At 30.3% G+C, this 17,655-nt stretch overlaps 2 protein-coding genes across 3 annotated transcripts; both read right to left on the reverse strand.

Annotated features, from left to right (window-relative positions):
- Positions 1-39: 39 nt before the first annotated feature.
- On the reverse strand, positions 40-3,924 carry LOC127067970 (histone acetyltransferase KAT2A). Its single transcript, XM_051003457.1, has 5 exons — positions 3,472-3,924; positions 2,274-3,253; positions 1,632-2,192; positions 827-1,551; positions 40-734 (listed from the first exon to the last, which is right to left on the reverse strand). The coding sequence occupies exons 2-5, from the start codon at positions 3,242-3,244 to the stop codon at positions 541-543; spliced, it is 2,451 nt and encodes an 816-aa protein (XP_050859414.1). The 5' UTR covers positions 3,245-3,253; positions 3,472-3,924; the 3' UTR covers positions 40-540.
- A 339-nt stretch (positions 3,925-4,263) lies between these two features.
- LOC127067968 (protein PF3D7_1417600-like) lies at positions 4,264-17,644 on the reverse strand. Of its 2 annotated transcripts, XM_051003453.1 has the most exons (16): positions 17,404-17,644; positions 15,918-16,610; positions 15,636-15,816; positions 15,470-15,547; positions 13,806-15,362; positions 13,477-13,728; positions 13,288-13,389; positions 12,968-13,072; positions 12,412-12,556; positions 9,825-12,265; positions 9,298-9,708; positions 8,965-9,171; positions 8,091-8,635; positions 7,726-7,969; positions 7,507-7,609; positions 4,264-7,365 (listed from the first exon to the last, which is right to left on the reverse strand). In XM_051003453.1, the coding sequence occupies exons 3-16, from the start codon at positions 15,738-15,740 to the stop codon at positions 6,629-6,631; spliced, it is 7,032 nt and encodes a 2,343-aa protein (XP_050859410.1). In that variant the 5' UTR covers positions 15,741-15,816; positions 15,918-16,610; positions 17,404-17,644; the 3' UTR covers positions 4,264-6,628. The 2 variants fall into 2 exon arrangements, with proteins under 2 accessions (XP_050859410.1, XP_050859411.1); XM_051003454.1 differs by lacking the exon at positions 12,968-13,072.
- Between the last annotated feature and the right edge of the window lie 11 nt (positions 17,645-17,655).

Genomic DNA, 17,655 nt, shown 5'->3' on the forward strand with positions numbered 1-17,655 from the left:
CATTGAAATGTTTGTTGTTATATCTTTATAATTGTTAATAATAGAATGATAATTAAAATCATTGTCGGATAGAATAATTAATTATTCAGTTAATGATATTAATTAAATTGCAAAAAGAAATGCTAAAAACAGTTTATAAACTCATCATTTTCTCTTAACACTTTTTTTATTCTAATAAAACTAAAATGTGTTTTTACAATGCTTTAATAGTATACAGAGATATTTAAAAATGTACAACTTCTATATTCCTACCTTAATATAATAACTATAATAAAAATATTTAAAAATAGGTGAGTAAGTTCATCCTTCACCACAAATTTCTCAAAATTTGTGACATTGCCACAATTTTTTTTCAACATGGTCAATTGAAAATGTCAAATATATGCTAAAGTTATATTTAAAAATAAATAATATCGACTACGAAAAAAACCATTGCCTTAAACAATTAATGTACATTAGCGTTGTTTAAAACTTGAATTTGTATAAAGAGTTAATTTTTATTCAAATAATATTCTTATTTTCATAAATATAAGAAAGATTTTATTTGTCCCACAATCCAATTTCTTTCATTCTAGTTTGAAAATATTTTTCGAGAGCATTAGCACATCTATAATATTCGGTGTCAGGGCTATTGTATAAGCGACAGTTTGTAAAAATTCGTGTCATGTCGGCTATAAATAATCTTCTAGTTACATAGTATCTAGCTTTTAAACGATCTGTCATAGTTTTAAGATCTGAAATGATACATAATTGATAAAAATTTGTTTATTAGAAAATTAAAAAATTTTGTTTTAAATATAAAAACGATTATATATACAGTACACACCCATTGGATATTTTATGTGATCATAATAATCAGGTACATCATTTTTATCTACTGGTTTTAAGAACGGCCAAGCTGCACTATGATTTTTTACGCTATTTAGCACATTTTTGAGTGCATTGTACAACGAATCCGTAATGTCTAAGCATGCTTCCATTGGTTCTGGTCCTTGAGTTCCTTTAGCTACACCTCTCGTTCTAGTTTGAGCATAACTTTTCCATCCGGTTTCACGTATTCCAGGAATAGATTCTACTGGTATACCTCTTACGCCTTCTTTAAAGCATGTTAAACCTGGATGAATTTTTTGAATTTCTTGTTGCCTTTGCTGAATTAATTTTTTAATGATCTCTTTCTGTTTTCTTATAACTGCTGTGAATTCCGTATATACAATTTTAGCATTTAATTCACAATGCATTAACGTAGCACCTTCGTAATCTTTAATGTATCCTTGGTGCATTGCACGTGGTAACTTTATGTCTTTGCTGAAGCCTTGTTTTTTGAAATACCCGATAGCGAATTCATCCGCAAATGTCAGAAAATGTAATATATTATTTTTTATATGATAATCTTTAAGCATATTCATTAGATGTGTACCATATCCTTTTACTTGTTCTTGACTTGTAACAGCACAAAATACTATTTCTGTAAAACCTTGAGTTGGAAACATGCGGAAACAAATACCACCAATAGGACGTCCATCTTTTATTAAAGCTAAAGTTTTGTGTTTCCTAGACACATAAAGATATTAAATTTTAAGTTCTTTGTATATTTATTGAAAACTCCATTACTGTTTGATTTCAATACTTACGGATCAAAAACTAATTGAGATATGTATTCTTTTGGCATTCTGGGTAACTGATGGCTGAAAACATTATGTAAACCGATCAACCAAAGCATTGTTTGTTTTGAAACTGGTTGTGTTAGACTATTTCCTACAACATGAAACTCAATAATTTTTCTACTTTCTTCTATCTTCGCGGTTTCGTCTCGTGGTACATTTGGTGGAAATACAGCGTCGGGTCCACACATGTAATTAGGATCGTTGATAGTCGCAACAATTTCTGCAACAGTTTCATCGGGAAGATCTTCAAAAGATTCTTCGTTTTTTCGTCTTTTTGCATCTAATCGACTTTCAGAATGTGGTCTTTTTTCATGAAGTTTTTTAATTCCCGGACTTATATTTATTGTCGTAAAATTGTCTTTGTCATTTGGAACAACTGTAACTTTTTCAAATTCCCCTGTTCTCCTTCCTTGACTTCCTTTTGGTTCTAAATTAACTTGTAAATGTGAAGGAGGTACTTGTTTGAATTCAGGATCCCAAATTGGAGAATTGTCTGAATAAATTTCTACTTCCAGCATAGAAAGAAATCTGTAAATGAGATTACAAATCTATTAATATGAATTCTATGATATAATATTATTAATATAAACTTACAAATGTTATACATACTTTGGAAAATGTGTCAAGACAAGAACTCTTTTTTCAGGGGTTATTTTGTCTCTTTCATTGTGACATTTATCCATTAATTGTCTACACACTGGTTTGAAGACAGCTTGTAACAAAGTTCTACCAAATACCAATGGTGTATCATAATGAGGTAAAGAGTCACAAAATGCAGGTACATGACAAAACACAAGCCATCGTGTATAGTTTATTTTGTAAGCTGGTGCCTCATCACTATTGACTGTTGCCTTTCTAGTACTAGGTGCTTCAAAATTCCAATGATTCAAGCAATGTAAAAACATTTTTGCCATATCGCACATAGCTTGCCATTCTCTTTGAGATAAGTGACCAAATTTATATAAAACAAAATTCATCACTGCTTTTGCTATACTGGGCCTTTCAAATGGTGGTTGACCTAAAGGACCTTCTATTGTTGGTTTTGTCATAGATAGTATACATTTTCTTAGAAGCTTATATAAATAATAATATACTTTTTTTGTATCTGGGTCTTCTTCTCTATGTATGCCCATAAATATATTATCAGCATCAATCACCATACCCAATAGTTTATTAATTTCTTCGTCTGACTGAGTCGGTAAATGAGTAATATGACTTTTCAAAATATGAGTACAACTTTTACATGGATCAAAGAGATTAGTAACTGCTTGTTGTACTTCATTTTTAGGTGATTTTGTTAAAGGTTGTGCATTTTTCCAACCAGTACATTTACAATCTACAACCTGACAGGCACTATAAGTAGCTAATTTCAATAACTTTTTTAATTGAGGCCAATTAAACATTTGCTGCTTTCTTTGTTGAATTCTTTGTAAATTATTGGGACGACTTGTTTGTTCATTTGGCCTAACAGTGTTTTGCTCCTTATTTGTTTCTGCATGTTGTGATGTACTAGTTACAGATTGTTTTGTGTCTTCTGAAGAGGTTATTGCTGTATTACAATTTATCTCTTCCGCCGCCATATATATTATCTGAAAAATTATCAAATCTTCATGATAATCTGTTTTCTTCTATAAATAATGTTTAACAATGTATGTTAATTATTTAACAAATTACTGAAATTATTTAATTATCGTATCAATTTGGTCTATATAATTTACTATGTCACTTATAAATAATATGTATATATAATATACTTTTAATTACAATTAAATCTGAAATATTTTTATAAATGACGATTTCAACTAACCTGATTTTTTGTTCTTATTGAGTTGCACTCCGCAGTTTTATTTACACAACAACGATGATGGAGGTTAAGTATAAGAAAAAGAAGAAATTTATTTTACACACACTTAAGACACATATCAATAAATGCAATGTTATTCTAATACTTGAAAAAAATTAATAATTACTTATTTTTTATACTTGAACTTGTATTTTTTATCTATTTTCCGTCAAATTTTTTATTCAACTAAACATACTACATATATACGTAAGCGTCAAGTGAATCATATGATCGAACTGTACTTTCGATATTTGTGACGTCAAAAAAAATTCGTTCATTTTGATAAATATTTTTTTATATAGAAAATGTAATAAATATATTATTGATTTGTATTAATAGTAAATAGTAATAAATAATAATATTATTTATGTATCGTAAAGAAAAGCAATTGAGAATTTGGTTATTATGGATAGAATGGAAAAACCAACGCTCATTGGTTGCTTTAAAAAAAAAAAAAGGAAAAATACAGAAATCATGCAATGATCATTTCGCGCGAAATTTGAATAGCATGCTACTACTCATTAAAAATAGTCAAACTTCTATAACATGTTCACTCAAAAAAGTTTCTAATTCACATTTTTCCTAAACACGTTAGATATAGAATATAAAATATACATTTATTTCCTCTATTCTTCTTAATTTCAATTTTTTTCTCAGCATCCATGGTATTTAGAGAGTTACAGAAGTTCGCCTTTATACAACGATATTATATACAGTACGTATATGTATGCACATAGAAACACATACGTAAAATAATCATTATTCAGTGCTTCTAAAGGTATCAATATCCTTTTACACATACAGAAAATTGTGGTATTTATGTATGCATATACAACCTGGAAGGAGTGATTTTTTTTTTACAAGAAATAATGTATATCATTCTTCTTTTCCTTTTTATAAGGTAAAATTTAACACTTAAAATTCGTTTATTCATCTCTCCCAATTATTTTAAATCATTAATATTAATTCATTATTTGAATATATTTTTATTGAAAAAAACTCTCTTCCTAGTAGTATGTGTGTGTGGTGTGTGTATCATACATATGGTGTGTGTGTAATATATATAGATACACACACACATATGTATATCATAGCATATATATTCATACATAGTGTACACACACATGTATACTTACACAGTAAATTCACCTGTGGTAAAAATTTTTGATGACGAATTTTCTAAATTCTCTTCTATTATATGAAATATAATTTTAGATATACAATATATGAAGTCACTATGTTTTTAAAATTATTGTTTGTTCTTTTCAAACTTCAAAATTTTGTGCATATAACATCTGTATGCTTTACTTTGATATATAATAATATTATAGCATATTAGAAGAGCATATTAAATTAAAAGAAAAATAAGAAATAGAAATGAAGAGTAGTATTTTATAACAAGGAGAAAAAGATTCAAATATGTATTCGTGAAATATCGGCAATTTATTAGGATCAAAAGAACTGTAGCATATCCAAATTTTAAAATCTGTGAAGAATTAAGTCGCGATTGCCGTTGAGAGTGGAAATGATTATTATGTACAAATGATTATTATTCTTACTGTAATACATTATATAGTTTTGCTTGTTTCTCTGTATATATGTCAGTCTTGGATTGTATTTGCCATAAATGTCTCATTATTTCTTTGCATATAAAGAGTGGTTATGCCAATGTGGGAAAAGGATATGTCTATAATATGTAGATATATTCTACCTACAAGTATTATTCAATAATAAAAACAACATTTTTGTTTAAATAGAAAACTGTACTTCTTATCAGCTATAATTTATTAAACAAATATTATATGTTGGCTTAGCACGTCATTTTATGAAATTTGTGATGTTTAATGTCACTAATAAAACTTTTACAACATGGTCGTTAAGAAAATAAGAACTATATATAAAGGCTCATGTGTACTATATATATTTCTTTACTGTATGTATTAGATCATTCTTATATATATATATATATATATATATGCATATCCTTTTACCACATATATTTTCTCTTTATATATGCATTCTTATTCATTTCTCCATATCCACTGTGATTCCATGTGATGTCAGAAAAGTTGTAAAATATTTCAATTATTTAAAAATGTTTCTTTTCATTTGATTTTGCACCTTATAAGATTGAAATTGTATATATGATAAATAGTAATAAGTTTAAATAAAAGAAACAACGTAAATATTTTATGTACTTTTCTCACTCTGCACATCATTTTCATTTACTTCCATGTTCGATACCATTATCTTTTCAGTCTCGTAATCCACTACCATCTCTTTAGTTCAATACTCTCGCCATCAACCAAGACGATAGTATCATTGATGATTATCAATATAATAATAATAATAATAATAATAATAATAATAATAATAATAATATATAATAATATAATAATAATAATAATAATAATAATAATAATAATAATAATAATAATAATAGTACTTTCGAGATAATATCTCACAATAACAATAATACAAATAATAGTAATAATAATATTAATAATAATACACGCTAAAAATTTATGTACAATTCACCAACCCATATTTAAGTATCTATAAGATTTTCCTACAAGTACTACAGACAAAGTGGAATAGTTGCTTTAAATAATTATTTTTTACAAAATTACATTACAAAGTGGCAGATTGAAAAATCTGAGCAAGTAATCTATCTATCTATAAATCTATCTATTTATCCACATGTACAGCTGCTAGAATTAGATTAACATGATTACTTTATTACACCTAAACTACTACTGTAAAGTATACATATCTTCCTGTTATGAGTAATTATTGCCTTTGTAAAACAGAAGCTTGAATGAAAAAACTTTAAAAAAATCATATTGAATCACGTACTTGCACAATCCAATTTGTCTGTTACAATTAGTTTATATATAAATTTTAAATCACATTATTTTTTTAAATACAGTTTGAATGGATGACATTTCAAAACGCACGTGTCTTGAAGATGATCTTGCAAAATCAATAGCAAAGAAAGTTCTTCTGTTAACATCAGAAACTCAGAAGAATACCTAAAGTTCCTCTAAAATTTTGAAGGTTAATAACCAGCTTGATGTTCACTATTAACTTCACTTTTTTAACATACTTTATTAAATGAGGGTCACGAGCCTAGTATGCTACGGACTGCTTGGTCAAGCACTGTGTCCTTCGATTCACTGGATTGCGATGCACTACTACCACTACTGCCAGATAAAGTATTTGTGGGACGTTTTTTAAGATTTAAAATGCTATCAATAGCAGATTGTACTTGTGCAGTAATGTCATCATGTTCATTACCATTTCCACTTTCGCTACTTACATGAAGAGAACCTGGACATTGAGCTTGAGAGTGCAAAGCTAAACCATCCAAACTTTCAGTGTCTTCTAATAAATCTCTTTCAAGGTCCGTAGCACCACTCCATCGTCTTTCAAAAACTGCTGTATTATCTTGATCACAATTGTCCTTTACCACGGTATTCGAAACTCCGGAAATATTTGCATTCGCAACATTAACACGACATTCACCGTTCGCCCTTGTTCTTTCATTTTTAGATGATTTTGGAATTGTCATAGTACATGCACCATTACTGCCACTATTATTAGTGCTCTTACATTTAAAGGAGTCCGTGGCAGATGGATATACACCGAGTTCTTTTTGAATTTCAAGCCACTCATCATAATCACCACTTGTACAACTAGCTTGTTTTATCAATGGTTTACATTCCATTTCTTCTGTTGAAAAGTCATCCTCTAATTCACGCTTTACAGATACATTTTCTAAAGATGATATTTTGTCATCTTCTGCAAGGCCAGGCTCAACTTTTGGTACTACTGGTTTTTCTTCTTTCTTAAATTCTTCTGTAAATAAAAATCATTCGAATTTTTTGTCTTATCATTATCATACTTATTAATGATTCTTTAAAAATATAATTGATGATAAATACATTTTAAAAATATAATTGTTTAATAATCTCTGATATATAAGATATCATTTCTTACCATTTACTTTAGCTTCTTGCTCACGCAACCTATTTAGAATACTTTGTTCCTCAGCAACAAAAGTTCTATCTATCATCATTAATTCTGATGTTCTTACTTCTCTCTAAAAATTGTTATAATTATATTATTTTCATAATAATATATTTTTTAATGTAATATTTTTTTTATTAATATTTTGTAAACAAATTAACTCAAAAAAATATTAATCATAATTCATACCATGCTTTCCATTAAGAGAAGATAAGTGTATTTATTCATCATAGAATTAAATTTGGATAATAAATGTTTTGCTGTTTCTTCAAAAATTTCGTCTGCCTTAGCTAAATCTTTAGTACTTAAAACTTGTTCATTCAAACAATGATATCTAACAAGCCGTTTACAAGCATCACGCTTGCTTAAAAATGGAGTATTTACATCTGGATTAGTCGCACCATTTTGATCGATTTTTAGTTGTTGTTCCAACCTAAGAATACAAATAGAAAATTGTAATAATGTATAGCATAATATGTACAATCTGTAATAATATAATGTTTATGGGTTAATCTTATAAATTTATTATATTCTGAAGATAACAAAATACTCACAGGTCACTACGATTAATTTGCCTACAAATCGGGCTTGATGCTGGTCTCTTCACGCCTTGCCTAGGACTTATCAAAGGACTTGAGCTACTTCCAGGACTAACAAGCTGTTTGTTTGTATTTCCAGTATTATTTACAGGGCTCTGAATCCTTTGTGTTCCTTTACCAATCATTCTAGGTGAGGCTACCTGACCTGCAGGAGAGCCACTTTGGACTTGAATTTGAATTGGCGAGGAAAGTTCTTGTTTGACAGGACTTGGTGTCTGTATGTTTGGCTTGATGTCCAATGGATCCGTCTGACACTGCGTGGATTGTTGCATGGTTGTTTGCTGTGTTTGAACTACGGGTAATTGTTGTTGTGCGTTACTTTGCATAGGAGCTGTGGATGTACTTGGTGGTGAGAAAAGTTGCAAGTTGGTAGAGGACGGATTTATCATCTGATTTCCATGATTCTGATAAAACTTGTGCTGTTTGGTGTGCGCCTGATGCACATTCTGAGTGGAATTATTTGATACTACACATTGTTGAACCTGAACGTTTTGTGAAACCTACAAAAATTGTTATTAATTTATTCTATTCTTTCCATAAAGAAAAACTAACAACAACAATAATAATAACAATGATATTCACATCAGATCTGCCTAACTGAGTGCTTATAAACTTATCTTTACTTGTGAATACTAAACACTTGTAAGAAAAATTATCACTTGTTACTTTATTTATATTTTTTATAGAAAATATAAAACGAATATTATATATTATTCCTGCCTTTCTCATCTTTATTTTCATTCAAATTTTGAGGAGATGGCAGCATTGGCAGAAGAGGCATTTCAAATTAGACAGATCTAATAATATTTGATTAGATTATATCTCTTACCGGAAGATTGTTTATATAATTATTATTTGAATTATTTTGTAAAGAAGTAGATGTAACTGTATTTAGATTTGATGTTACTGGTAAAGCAGCAGTAGACGTTTGAGTTTGTGGCTGAGTAGTTGATGTTTGATTTTTATACGTATTTTGTGACTGTGTATTAGTAGCAAGTGTTGTCACAATGTTGACACTGAAATTTGGCTCTGGTCCCTATAATTAAAAAATATGATATAATTTTACTACTTATGTATTTATATTTATACGTTTTAAATTAAGTTATGTAATTTGATAAGAAACTTTATTTCTAAATATTTCTTATTCAACTTATTCACTTACATTATTAACAGGATGTGTTGTAGTACTGACTACCTTTCCACTTGCTAAAATTTTATGTTGCTCTTGATACAATTTTGTTAAAAGGGCTTGATCAGGCTGCAAACCAGTCTTTCGTGCTAAAATAGCTTGTATTTGTGATTGTATATTTTTTAATAATTGTTGTTTCTGTGCAGGAAGTTGTATAGTCTGCACTCTTTGCACCATTTGACCATTTGAAGGAATAGACACATGACTACCAGATGACGAGCATATCAAAGGACCATTTGCAATGATCTGTGTAGGTTCACTTTTACTGACATTTGTATTCTGGCATATAATGTTTCCTATCTTATTAACACTGTCAACCTTTTGCAAAGTAGATGTGTTTGTTGTTACTGTAGTTGGCCGGGAGGTAGTAACAGTTTTTGTCGTCTAATATAAAAAATAATTTTACTTAATAAATAATAATTGTATAAATGATTAAATAAAAAATTAATTTAATTGTTGTAGTATTCAATATAAAAGTAAAATATATTTTGTACACTTACCTGTGTATTTCCAACATTTTGTGTTGTAACAGTAACTTTAGCTCTTTTTATAATTTTTGCTTTCTTTGGCTGACTATTTCCCAAATTCCTAATTTGCTGTTGATTTAGGTTGTCAATAAACTGATTTGGGAAACCAGAATTTTGAATTTGTATGTGATGTGGCATTTGTGATGGTGCAGCTTGAACAACTATATTTTGTATATTATTTTGAATTGTGGGAGCTCCACCAGAACTATTTACTATTATTTGACTGGTAGGAGTATTAATTTGAACACCTTGTAAATTTTGGTTATTCGCATCTGGTTCTCCAATTACTATTTTTTGCGTTTGATTTTGATTTTGTGTCTGATTTGCAGTATTCAATTGTCCAGCTAAAAACTGTTGCAAAAGTTGTTGGCTTATCACTTGCATTTGCCCATTTGCATTAGCAATTAATAATTGATCATTGGGATTTAAATTGCTCAATGCATTCAAAATTTCTGGAGTAATTTTTGGTGCATTATTTAAAATATTATTAGTTGCAGAATTTAGTACATTACTAGTTTGTGATTCTATTTTTTGCGATTCATTTTGTTGGGTAGTATTAGTAACAGGAGTATTGGTAATAAGAATATTTTGATGTTGATTATTTTGTTGTGTGTTAATACCCTGTTGCATGACATTAGTTGAGTTTTGAGACTCATATTGATGTGCATTCACAGAAGAAAACGTATTTGCAGAAACGATTTTTTGCTGTTGTAAATTAACATTTTGTTGCACATTTGTATTGTGCAATAAAGATGTATTTTGTTGTTGCAAACTGGTCATTACATTTTGTTGGCCTAGAGGTATATCACTTGCACCGGACTGTACATTTTGCTCTATACTTTGCACATTACCAGATGTATTTTGTTGCATGACATTGATTGTATTTTGTTGAATACTAGAATGTTGTTGTAAAACATTCATACTGTCATGTTGTATAGTATTGCATGAACTTTGTTGTAGCATATTTACAGAATTATGTTGTATATTTGAGCCGGTAGTCTGTAGATTTTGTTCAAATACATGTTGTACATTTTGAGTTTGTACAGTTTGTGCCGTTATTTGTTGATGCTGATTATGTTGATATAATTGTGATTCTTGTAAATTTAAAGACTCTTGTTGATTTGATTGTTGATTCTGATTGTTTTTAACAGCATGTTCATTTGATACTGCTGCATTGCCGGACATAGATTTCTGAACATGAGTACTGTGTTGTGATGATTTATTCAAATTCTGGCGTATATTAGTATTAATACAAGTATTTGTAAGGCGCACTTGACTAGATTTTTGTGTTGGATTAGACAAATGTTGATTGATATTTGTCTGATTCGTATTTGACAATCGAGAACTTTGTATGCTAAAGGTTGTACATAAAGGTTTGGATGATACAGCATCTGAGGATGTTGAAATGCTATTACTAGGTGGTAATATAGTAGAGTTTGATGATTGAATATTCTTCGGTGTTTGTATAAGATGTTGTATATTAATGTTTTTAGAAATCTGCATATCCACTGTGTGTAATGATCCTTGACTATTTTGCACACAAGTATTTGATGTTGAATTGGCATCATGAGAAATATTTACAATTTTTTGCGGATTATTTACTTTCGAGCATGTTTGTATATGTTGTGGACTTGTTGTACAAATAACATTTTGTGAACATACTGAACTCGTAGTATTGGTAGATGTCGGATTGCTTGGTGATTGTACATATTTCTGTCTTTGCATCACATTACTTGGAGCACTTTGTGACACAGTCTGTGCTTGACCTAGAAGTTGAGAAATAATCTGTGCATTTTGGCCACCACTTTGTGTAAGAGATCTTATTAATGCTTGAGCAGTTGCTTGATCTATTTCAGGTTGATTTGGATCAGGAGTATGATGTAACACAACTCTTCCATCTTCCCCAACAGCTAGTCTTAATCCCGAAATCGTATTCTGTACAGGCATTTGAAGTTGAGCAACAAGCTGACTGTTAAAACCTTGAGAAGCAACAGTAGCTTGCGCATTCGTTGTATTTGCTACAGGTACTTGTGCTGGATTTTGAGCTATGGAACTAGCTACTGTTACTTGTGGTGTAACTTGACTTAAAGTTTGTCCTGATTCCACTTGAACTTGACATGATACATCTGTTTCAGTTGTAAGATCGTTGTCAAAAATATCATCATCATCTCCAATTCCTGATATTTTCATGATACTAGCCAAATCTAATTTTGGAGGATCATCATCTTTTTTTTTAGCTTTTTTCTTCTTCTTTGCTTTCTTCTTTGGTGGAGGTAGTAAATTATGTTCAACAATATTTTGGGTACATGAAGTATTACCAGATGTATTGCTTGAGCCAACTTGTGTAATTTGTGGTTGAGGGCTTTGTACCATAGCATTTTGAATTACTATGGAATTACCAGCACCTGTATTAGCTGGAAAGTACATTATGATAACATAATAACTATAACAAAATTTATCTAATGTAAATATATAAAAATTGTTCACAATGTAAATATCTCAAAATTTTATCATAAATATAAGTGGAAATAAAAATATAGTTTTATTTTGATTGACTTACATGGAGCAGGGCTAGAAGGAGTATGTCTAATCACAGGTGATGCAGTTGGTGGAAAACTATTTGGTACAGCAAAAAATGTAGGTGCAATCCCTTGTAGTTGCATGCTTTGTGCTGCGACAACTCTTACCAATTGTTGTTGTGTTAGCTGTAAAATATAATTGTATCTTCTTCAAAAATATTATTCTATTGTGTCATTTTAACTTCAGTAAAATATTAGTTTAAATAGTATTCGTATACAAAAGTGTTTTTATATATTAATATTGATCATTCTTGTCACGTTAAAATTATTAACTTATAATATCTCGATATATATATATATATATATATATACTTTTATTAAATTCAATAATCAATCAAATTTTTTAATTATAATTCAATAAAAGATATATTTTAGTTAGATTTATTTTTCTTTAATTATTATATATATATTTATATATAAATATTTTATCTATGAAATAAACAATCAAATAACTCTTTACATTACTTTAAAATTAAACAAGCAATGAATATGAATTTGGAATATGACAATGCATGATCATATGGATGACACCATCACCTGTGCAGTATGCGTTTGTTGCTGGGCACTTGCTGGTGTCCTTAGTATAAGTTGAACACCACCTGGTTGTTGTTGAACAATAACTGGTCCAGTTGATGGTAGAACCTATATACCAAATGTGATAAACATGAAGCACAAAGCAATCTTTTGTGATAAGATATATGCACACAAGCTATTATGACAAATATAAAGAGAGCATACTGAAATATTATAATATAAATATTTACACATTGCCATGATATTTGCATTATTGAATGATAAAATAATGAACATGCAAAATAATAATGATGTATTATTGTATAAAGGAAGATTATAATAACCTGATTTAATAGGAGACCTTGAGCAGTTGGTATCATGGTTGCTGTAGTAGGATTTGGTTGTGGACCAGCAAGAACAATTTGTGGCTGTGTTTGTTGTGTAATCTGAACGAAATAAGGAAGTAAAATTTTTAACAAAAATTGTATATTGGCATAATTATTCATAATGTATAAAGTGTAAAATTCTCTTACTTGATTTGTAATGGTTGTTGTTACACGTTGAGGCTTTTGTTGGGAAGTAGTATTCTGTTGATTTGGTGGCTTAGGCAAAATTTGTGGTGGTTGTTTGGCTGGTTTTGTAGCCGCTATTTGAATTTGCTGATTTCCAAAAAGATGGGTTCTTGTTACTAATTGTGTAGGTGTTTGCTGATATCCTTGTGGTGTACCATGAATTATCTGCAAAACTTGCATACCCTGCTGCAAGATGGGTGTATTTGGTCTAACCTTAAATTACAACATATACAAATAAATATTTAAAATAGACATTTTTACATTCATTAGTATATTTATTACGGTCTTACCAATGGTGGACCAGGGCTACCTCCTGGAGCTGGACTTCTGTTATTCAGTGAATTATTGCCACTTAACATATGTGGACTTTTAGCAGGAGGATATGGGCTGAGCACAGGACTTTGAATTTGGCTAACACTCATTGGGCTTTGCATAGGACTTTGCATTTGTACATTAAAATTATTATTCGTAGTTGATGTTCCCACTGGGCTTGGACTGTTTCTATTTGACTGTATAGAATTTGATGCTGGACTCCTAAGTAACAGCCTATTTGGACTAGGGCTTGGTGTTGGTGGTGCAATATTAGATGCAGGACTTTTTAATGGCATTGAAAATGGACTGCCTGGAGAATTAATATTTTGATTCTGAATATTTTGCATTGATTTCACAGTATTCATTGTACTGACAATATTTGTTGATTGTGTTGTGCCTGTCAAGGTGACAGACGAATTTAAACCAGGATTTATTCCTTGAGAATACTGCCGTTGCGATTGAAATCCAGTTGATTGTGAGGAATTTAAAGGTGAAACATGACTCAATGACATGTTTGAATCATTGGAAGTAGATATGTGTTGTATGTTGGATGATATATTTGACAAATTAGAGTGCATGGTACCAAGATGTGCAACGTTTGTCGTAAGATTTACGTTCGACGCATGATTAACATTCGCTGCAGTCGAACGAATTGATTCACTTGGAGTACTTGTAAATATAGTAGAACTTGACAATGTTCCAGTATTAGAAATTTGTGAAATCGATACGTTATTGGAGTGTTGTGATATAGTAGAACTTGGTACGTGTGCTATATTTGATCCAACAATATGTGGAGCAATAGTCTGAATACTCTGTATAGTTTGGAATGGAAATTGTGCACTGCTAGTATTTAGACTAGTTGATGTCAAACCAGATGCCAAAGCATTCACTGGTCGATTAAGTCCTTGATTTATATTAGAACTTATACTTGTAGTTGCCAGGTTTGTGTTCACGTTCTGATTAATTGTACTTAAACTAGATACTCCAGAACTTGTAGCATTAAAGTTCGAATTTAACGGCGTCAGATTTTGATTGATATTTGAATTCAAGTTCGTTAAATTCGGATTTACATTGGTTAATCCTGTATTTACACTAGTCAGTGCAGAATTGATACTTGTAGTATTTAATGTACTTATTCGATTTAACCCAGTATTTATATTATTTATATCTTGTCCTATACCAGGCAAACCACTATTAATACTGTTTGAGCCAATATTGGTGTTTAGATTTGAATTTATAGCATTTAACTGATTTAAGTTAGGATTTATCGGCGTTAGTCCAGTGTTGATGCTTGGTAGGCCCAAATTAAGTAAAGGATTAGATGTAGTAATAACATTAGACGTGAGTGATGTAAGACTGGTATTTAAAAGTGATAGTGGCAATCCCATATTAAGGCCCACCCCAAAAGTGGGGGTGGCCGGGGGTAGGCCCATACCAGTCCCTGAGGGATTTATGGTACCCTGATTTAATTGGTTTAGTTGGTTCACATAGACTATGTGATTTCCAGTTGTAGATCCATTTCCTTGATCTTGTGACTATAACAGAAATAAATTGTACTTATAATAACAAAAATAAAGTAATTTTTGAGGCAAATACGTTTTATAGAAAACTGCATCATCATAGCAGTGAATGTAATACTTACAGTATTCGATGGTTGCTGTACAGCAAAAGTTAGTGATTGACCTCGTGTATTTTGAGTTTGCAGTTGCAACTGTTGTAACTAAAGGATAGTATCATAAAATTAAATATTATGGTTTAAATTCATAATAAATAAAAATAGAAATTTTGTTTTCATATGAGAATTATACCTGTTGTTGCGTTAGGACAGCAACTTGATTATTTCGACGTGTAGTCGGGGAAGTTGTAGAGGATACTGAGTCCCCAAGAAGAGGGCGTGACTGAGGCTGCTGCATGCCCACGCAGCCCCACTTTACATTGGGCAGCTTGTAGCCACCTTCTTAGATTGTTTTCTTCTCTATAATATTTTATCTAAACAAAATATATAATAAAATTATATAGATGTGTATGTGTGTTATACAAATATAATATTTAAATATTAAATAATTTTATAGACATTATTGTAAATTTACCTTTTATATTTTCTATTTAAAGAAACACATTTGTCAGATTTGCGCTCCTGCGCCACTCAACGCGTCTTCGACCTATGTCTCCTGTTCCTGTCATGCATATAGTTTCGTATATCTTCTGTTACTTATGCAATATTTTCAGACTTCTCTAATACTTATATTCAAACAAGTTGGAAAGAGCTTGCTTTATAGTTGTATTCTTTCATTGACCACATTAGGATATTAACATTTTCAATTTTTTGTATATTGCAGGTAGTCCTTCTCTGAACTACATTATCCATTAAAGAATAAATGCTCATTTGCATTTTGTATAAATTTTAATATATTTTTAAAGTACATTTGTTGCAGGTTTTCATCCATTTATGAGTATGATGTAATTATATTCTTCCTCAGCATTGTGTATACATTTATTTTTTAAAATGGTATGAATTTTATAATAAATAATTAAATATACAAAATTGACACTATCCCAAATCCAAAAAATAACTAGATGACATTATTTAACTTCTTTTATAATTAAGTTAAATTCATTGTTTATCTTTAGGAATAAATATAAAAAAGAGAAAATATTAGAAAAAGATAAGAAGAGGAAGAGAAAATGAAAGATTCGAACAAGCTTTTCTCTTAGTTTTATAGTAGCTGAGGTTAAATCAAATTGCACTTGTATTCATCTTAAGTTTGCTCGTCTCTTCTACCCTGTAACAAAGTATATAATGTAGTTTTTACATGAAAGATCAATATATATTGGAAATAGGAACAATGTAAGCTATAGTATTTTATATTGAATGAATTAAATATTTTTTCAAATAAATCACTAACTATTAGTAAAAAGTATATTTTTATGACTATAATACAGAAAGAGATAAATGGAAAGAAGAGAGAGAGATGAAAAGAAAGAAGTTATAGGAGAAAAAGAAAGAGAAAGAAAGAGAGAGACAGAGAGAGAGAGAGTGTGTGTGAGAAAGAGAGAGAGAGAGAGAGAGAGAGAGAGAGAGAGAGAGAGAGAAATATGAGTAAGAAAGAATATAATGTATTAAAAAAAAAAGTGTAATTAGCGATGAAACGTTGATCATTGCATAAAGGTAATATAAGAACCATTAATTTAAGTATGTCATTCCGTGATATAAAAACATCAATAATAAGACATTTAGAGTAGTGTAAAATAATTCGACAGCTGGAAGCATATTTTGAGGTTATGACCCGCGCGCGCCTGTGTGCAAGCATACGTGCCACACAAGCCACTAACACAAGCACACACGGATCTCACACATACATCTCATTCTCACTCGTACATAGGTAACAGCGGCGCGCGGTTGCACACAACAAAAGCCCAACTGACAAGGCGTAAACAAAAGAAAAAACGGACATTCGCGAAGATTTGTACGATTGAAAACGATAAAAAAGTCTACGGGTTAACGCGCGGTCCATTTAAGTTGTATCGACGCTTAAAAATATGCATAGCGTCGCGATGAAAAATTGTCAATATTACCTCCGCGAACGCGGTTTTGCCACCCGTGTTTTCTTCTTAAGCTTTTCCGTTTTTTCGTATCTCTTTCAGCGTGATATGTATTCTTAACACGCTCTATCACACTTTTACTATGGAAAAAGACACAGGCTTTGAGCACGCGACGAAATATTATCGCGAAAACAATAAACTTTTCTGGCACAAGACAGATCCAAGTACGCGTTACACTATTCGGTGGCAACGGCCATCATGTATTTGTCAAGGCTGCCATTACTA

The sequence above is a fragment of the Vespula vulgaris genome, chromosome 12, assembly GCF_905475345.1.
Source record: "Vespula vulgaris chromosome 12, iyVesVulg1.1, whole genome shotgun sequence".
NCBI classification, from domain to species: Eukaryota; Metazoa; Arthropoda; class Insecta; order Hymenoptera; family Vespidae; genus Vespula; species Vespula vulgaris.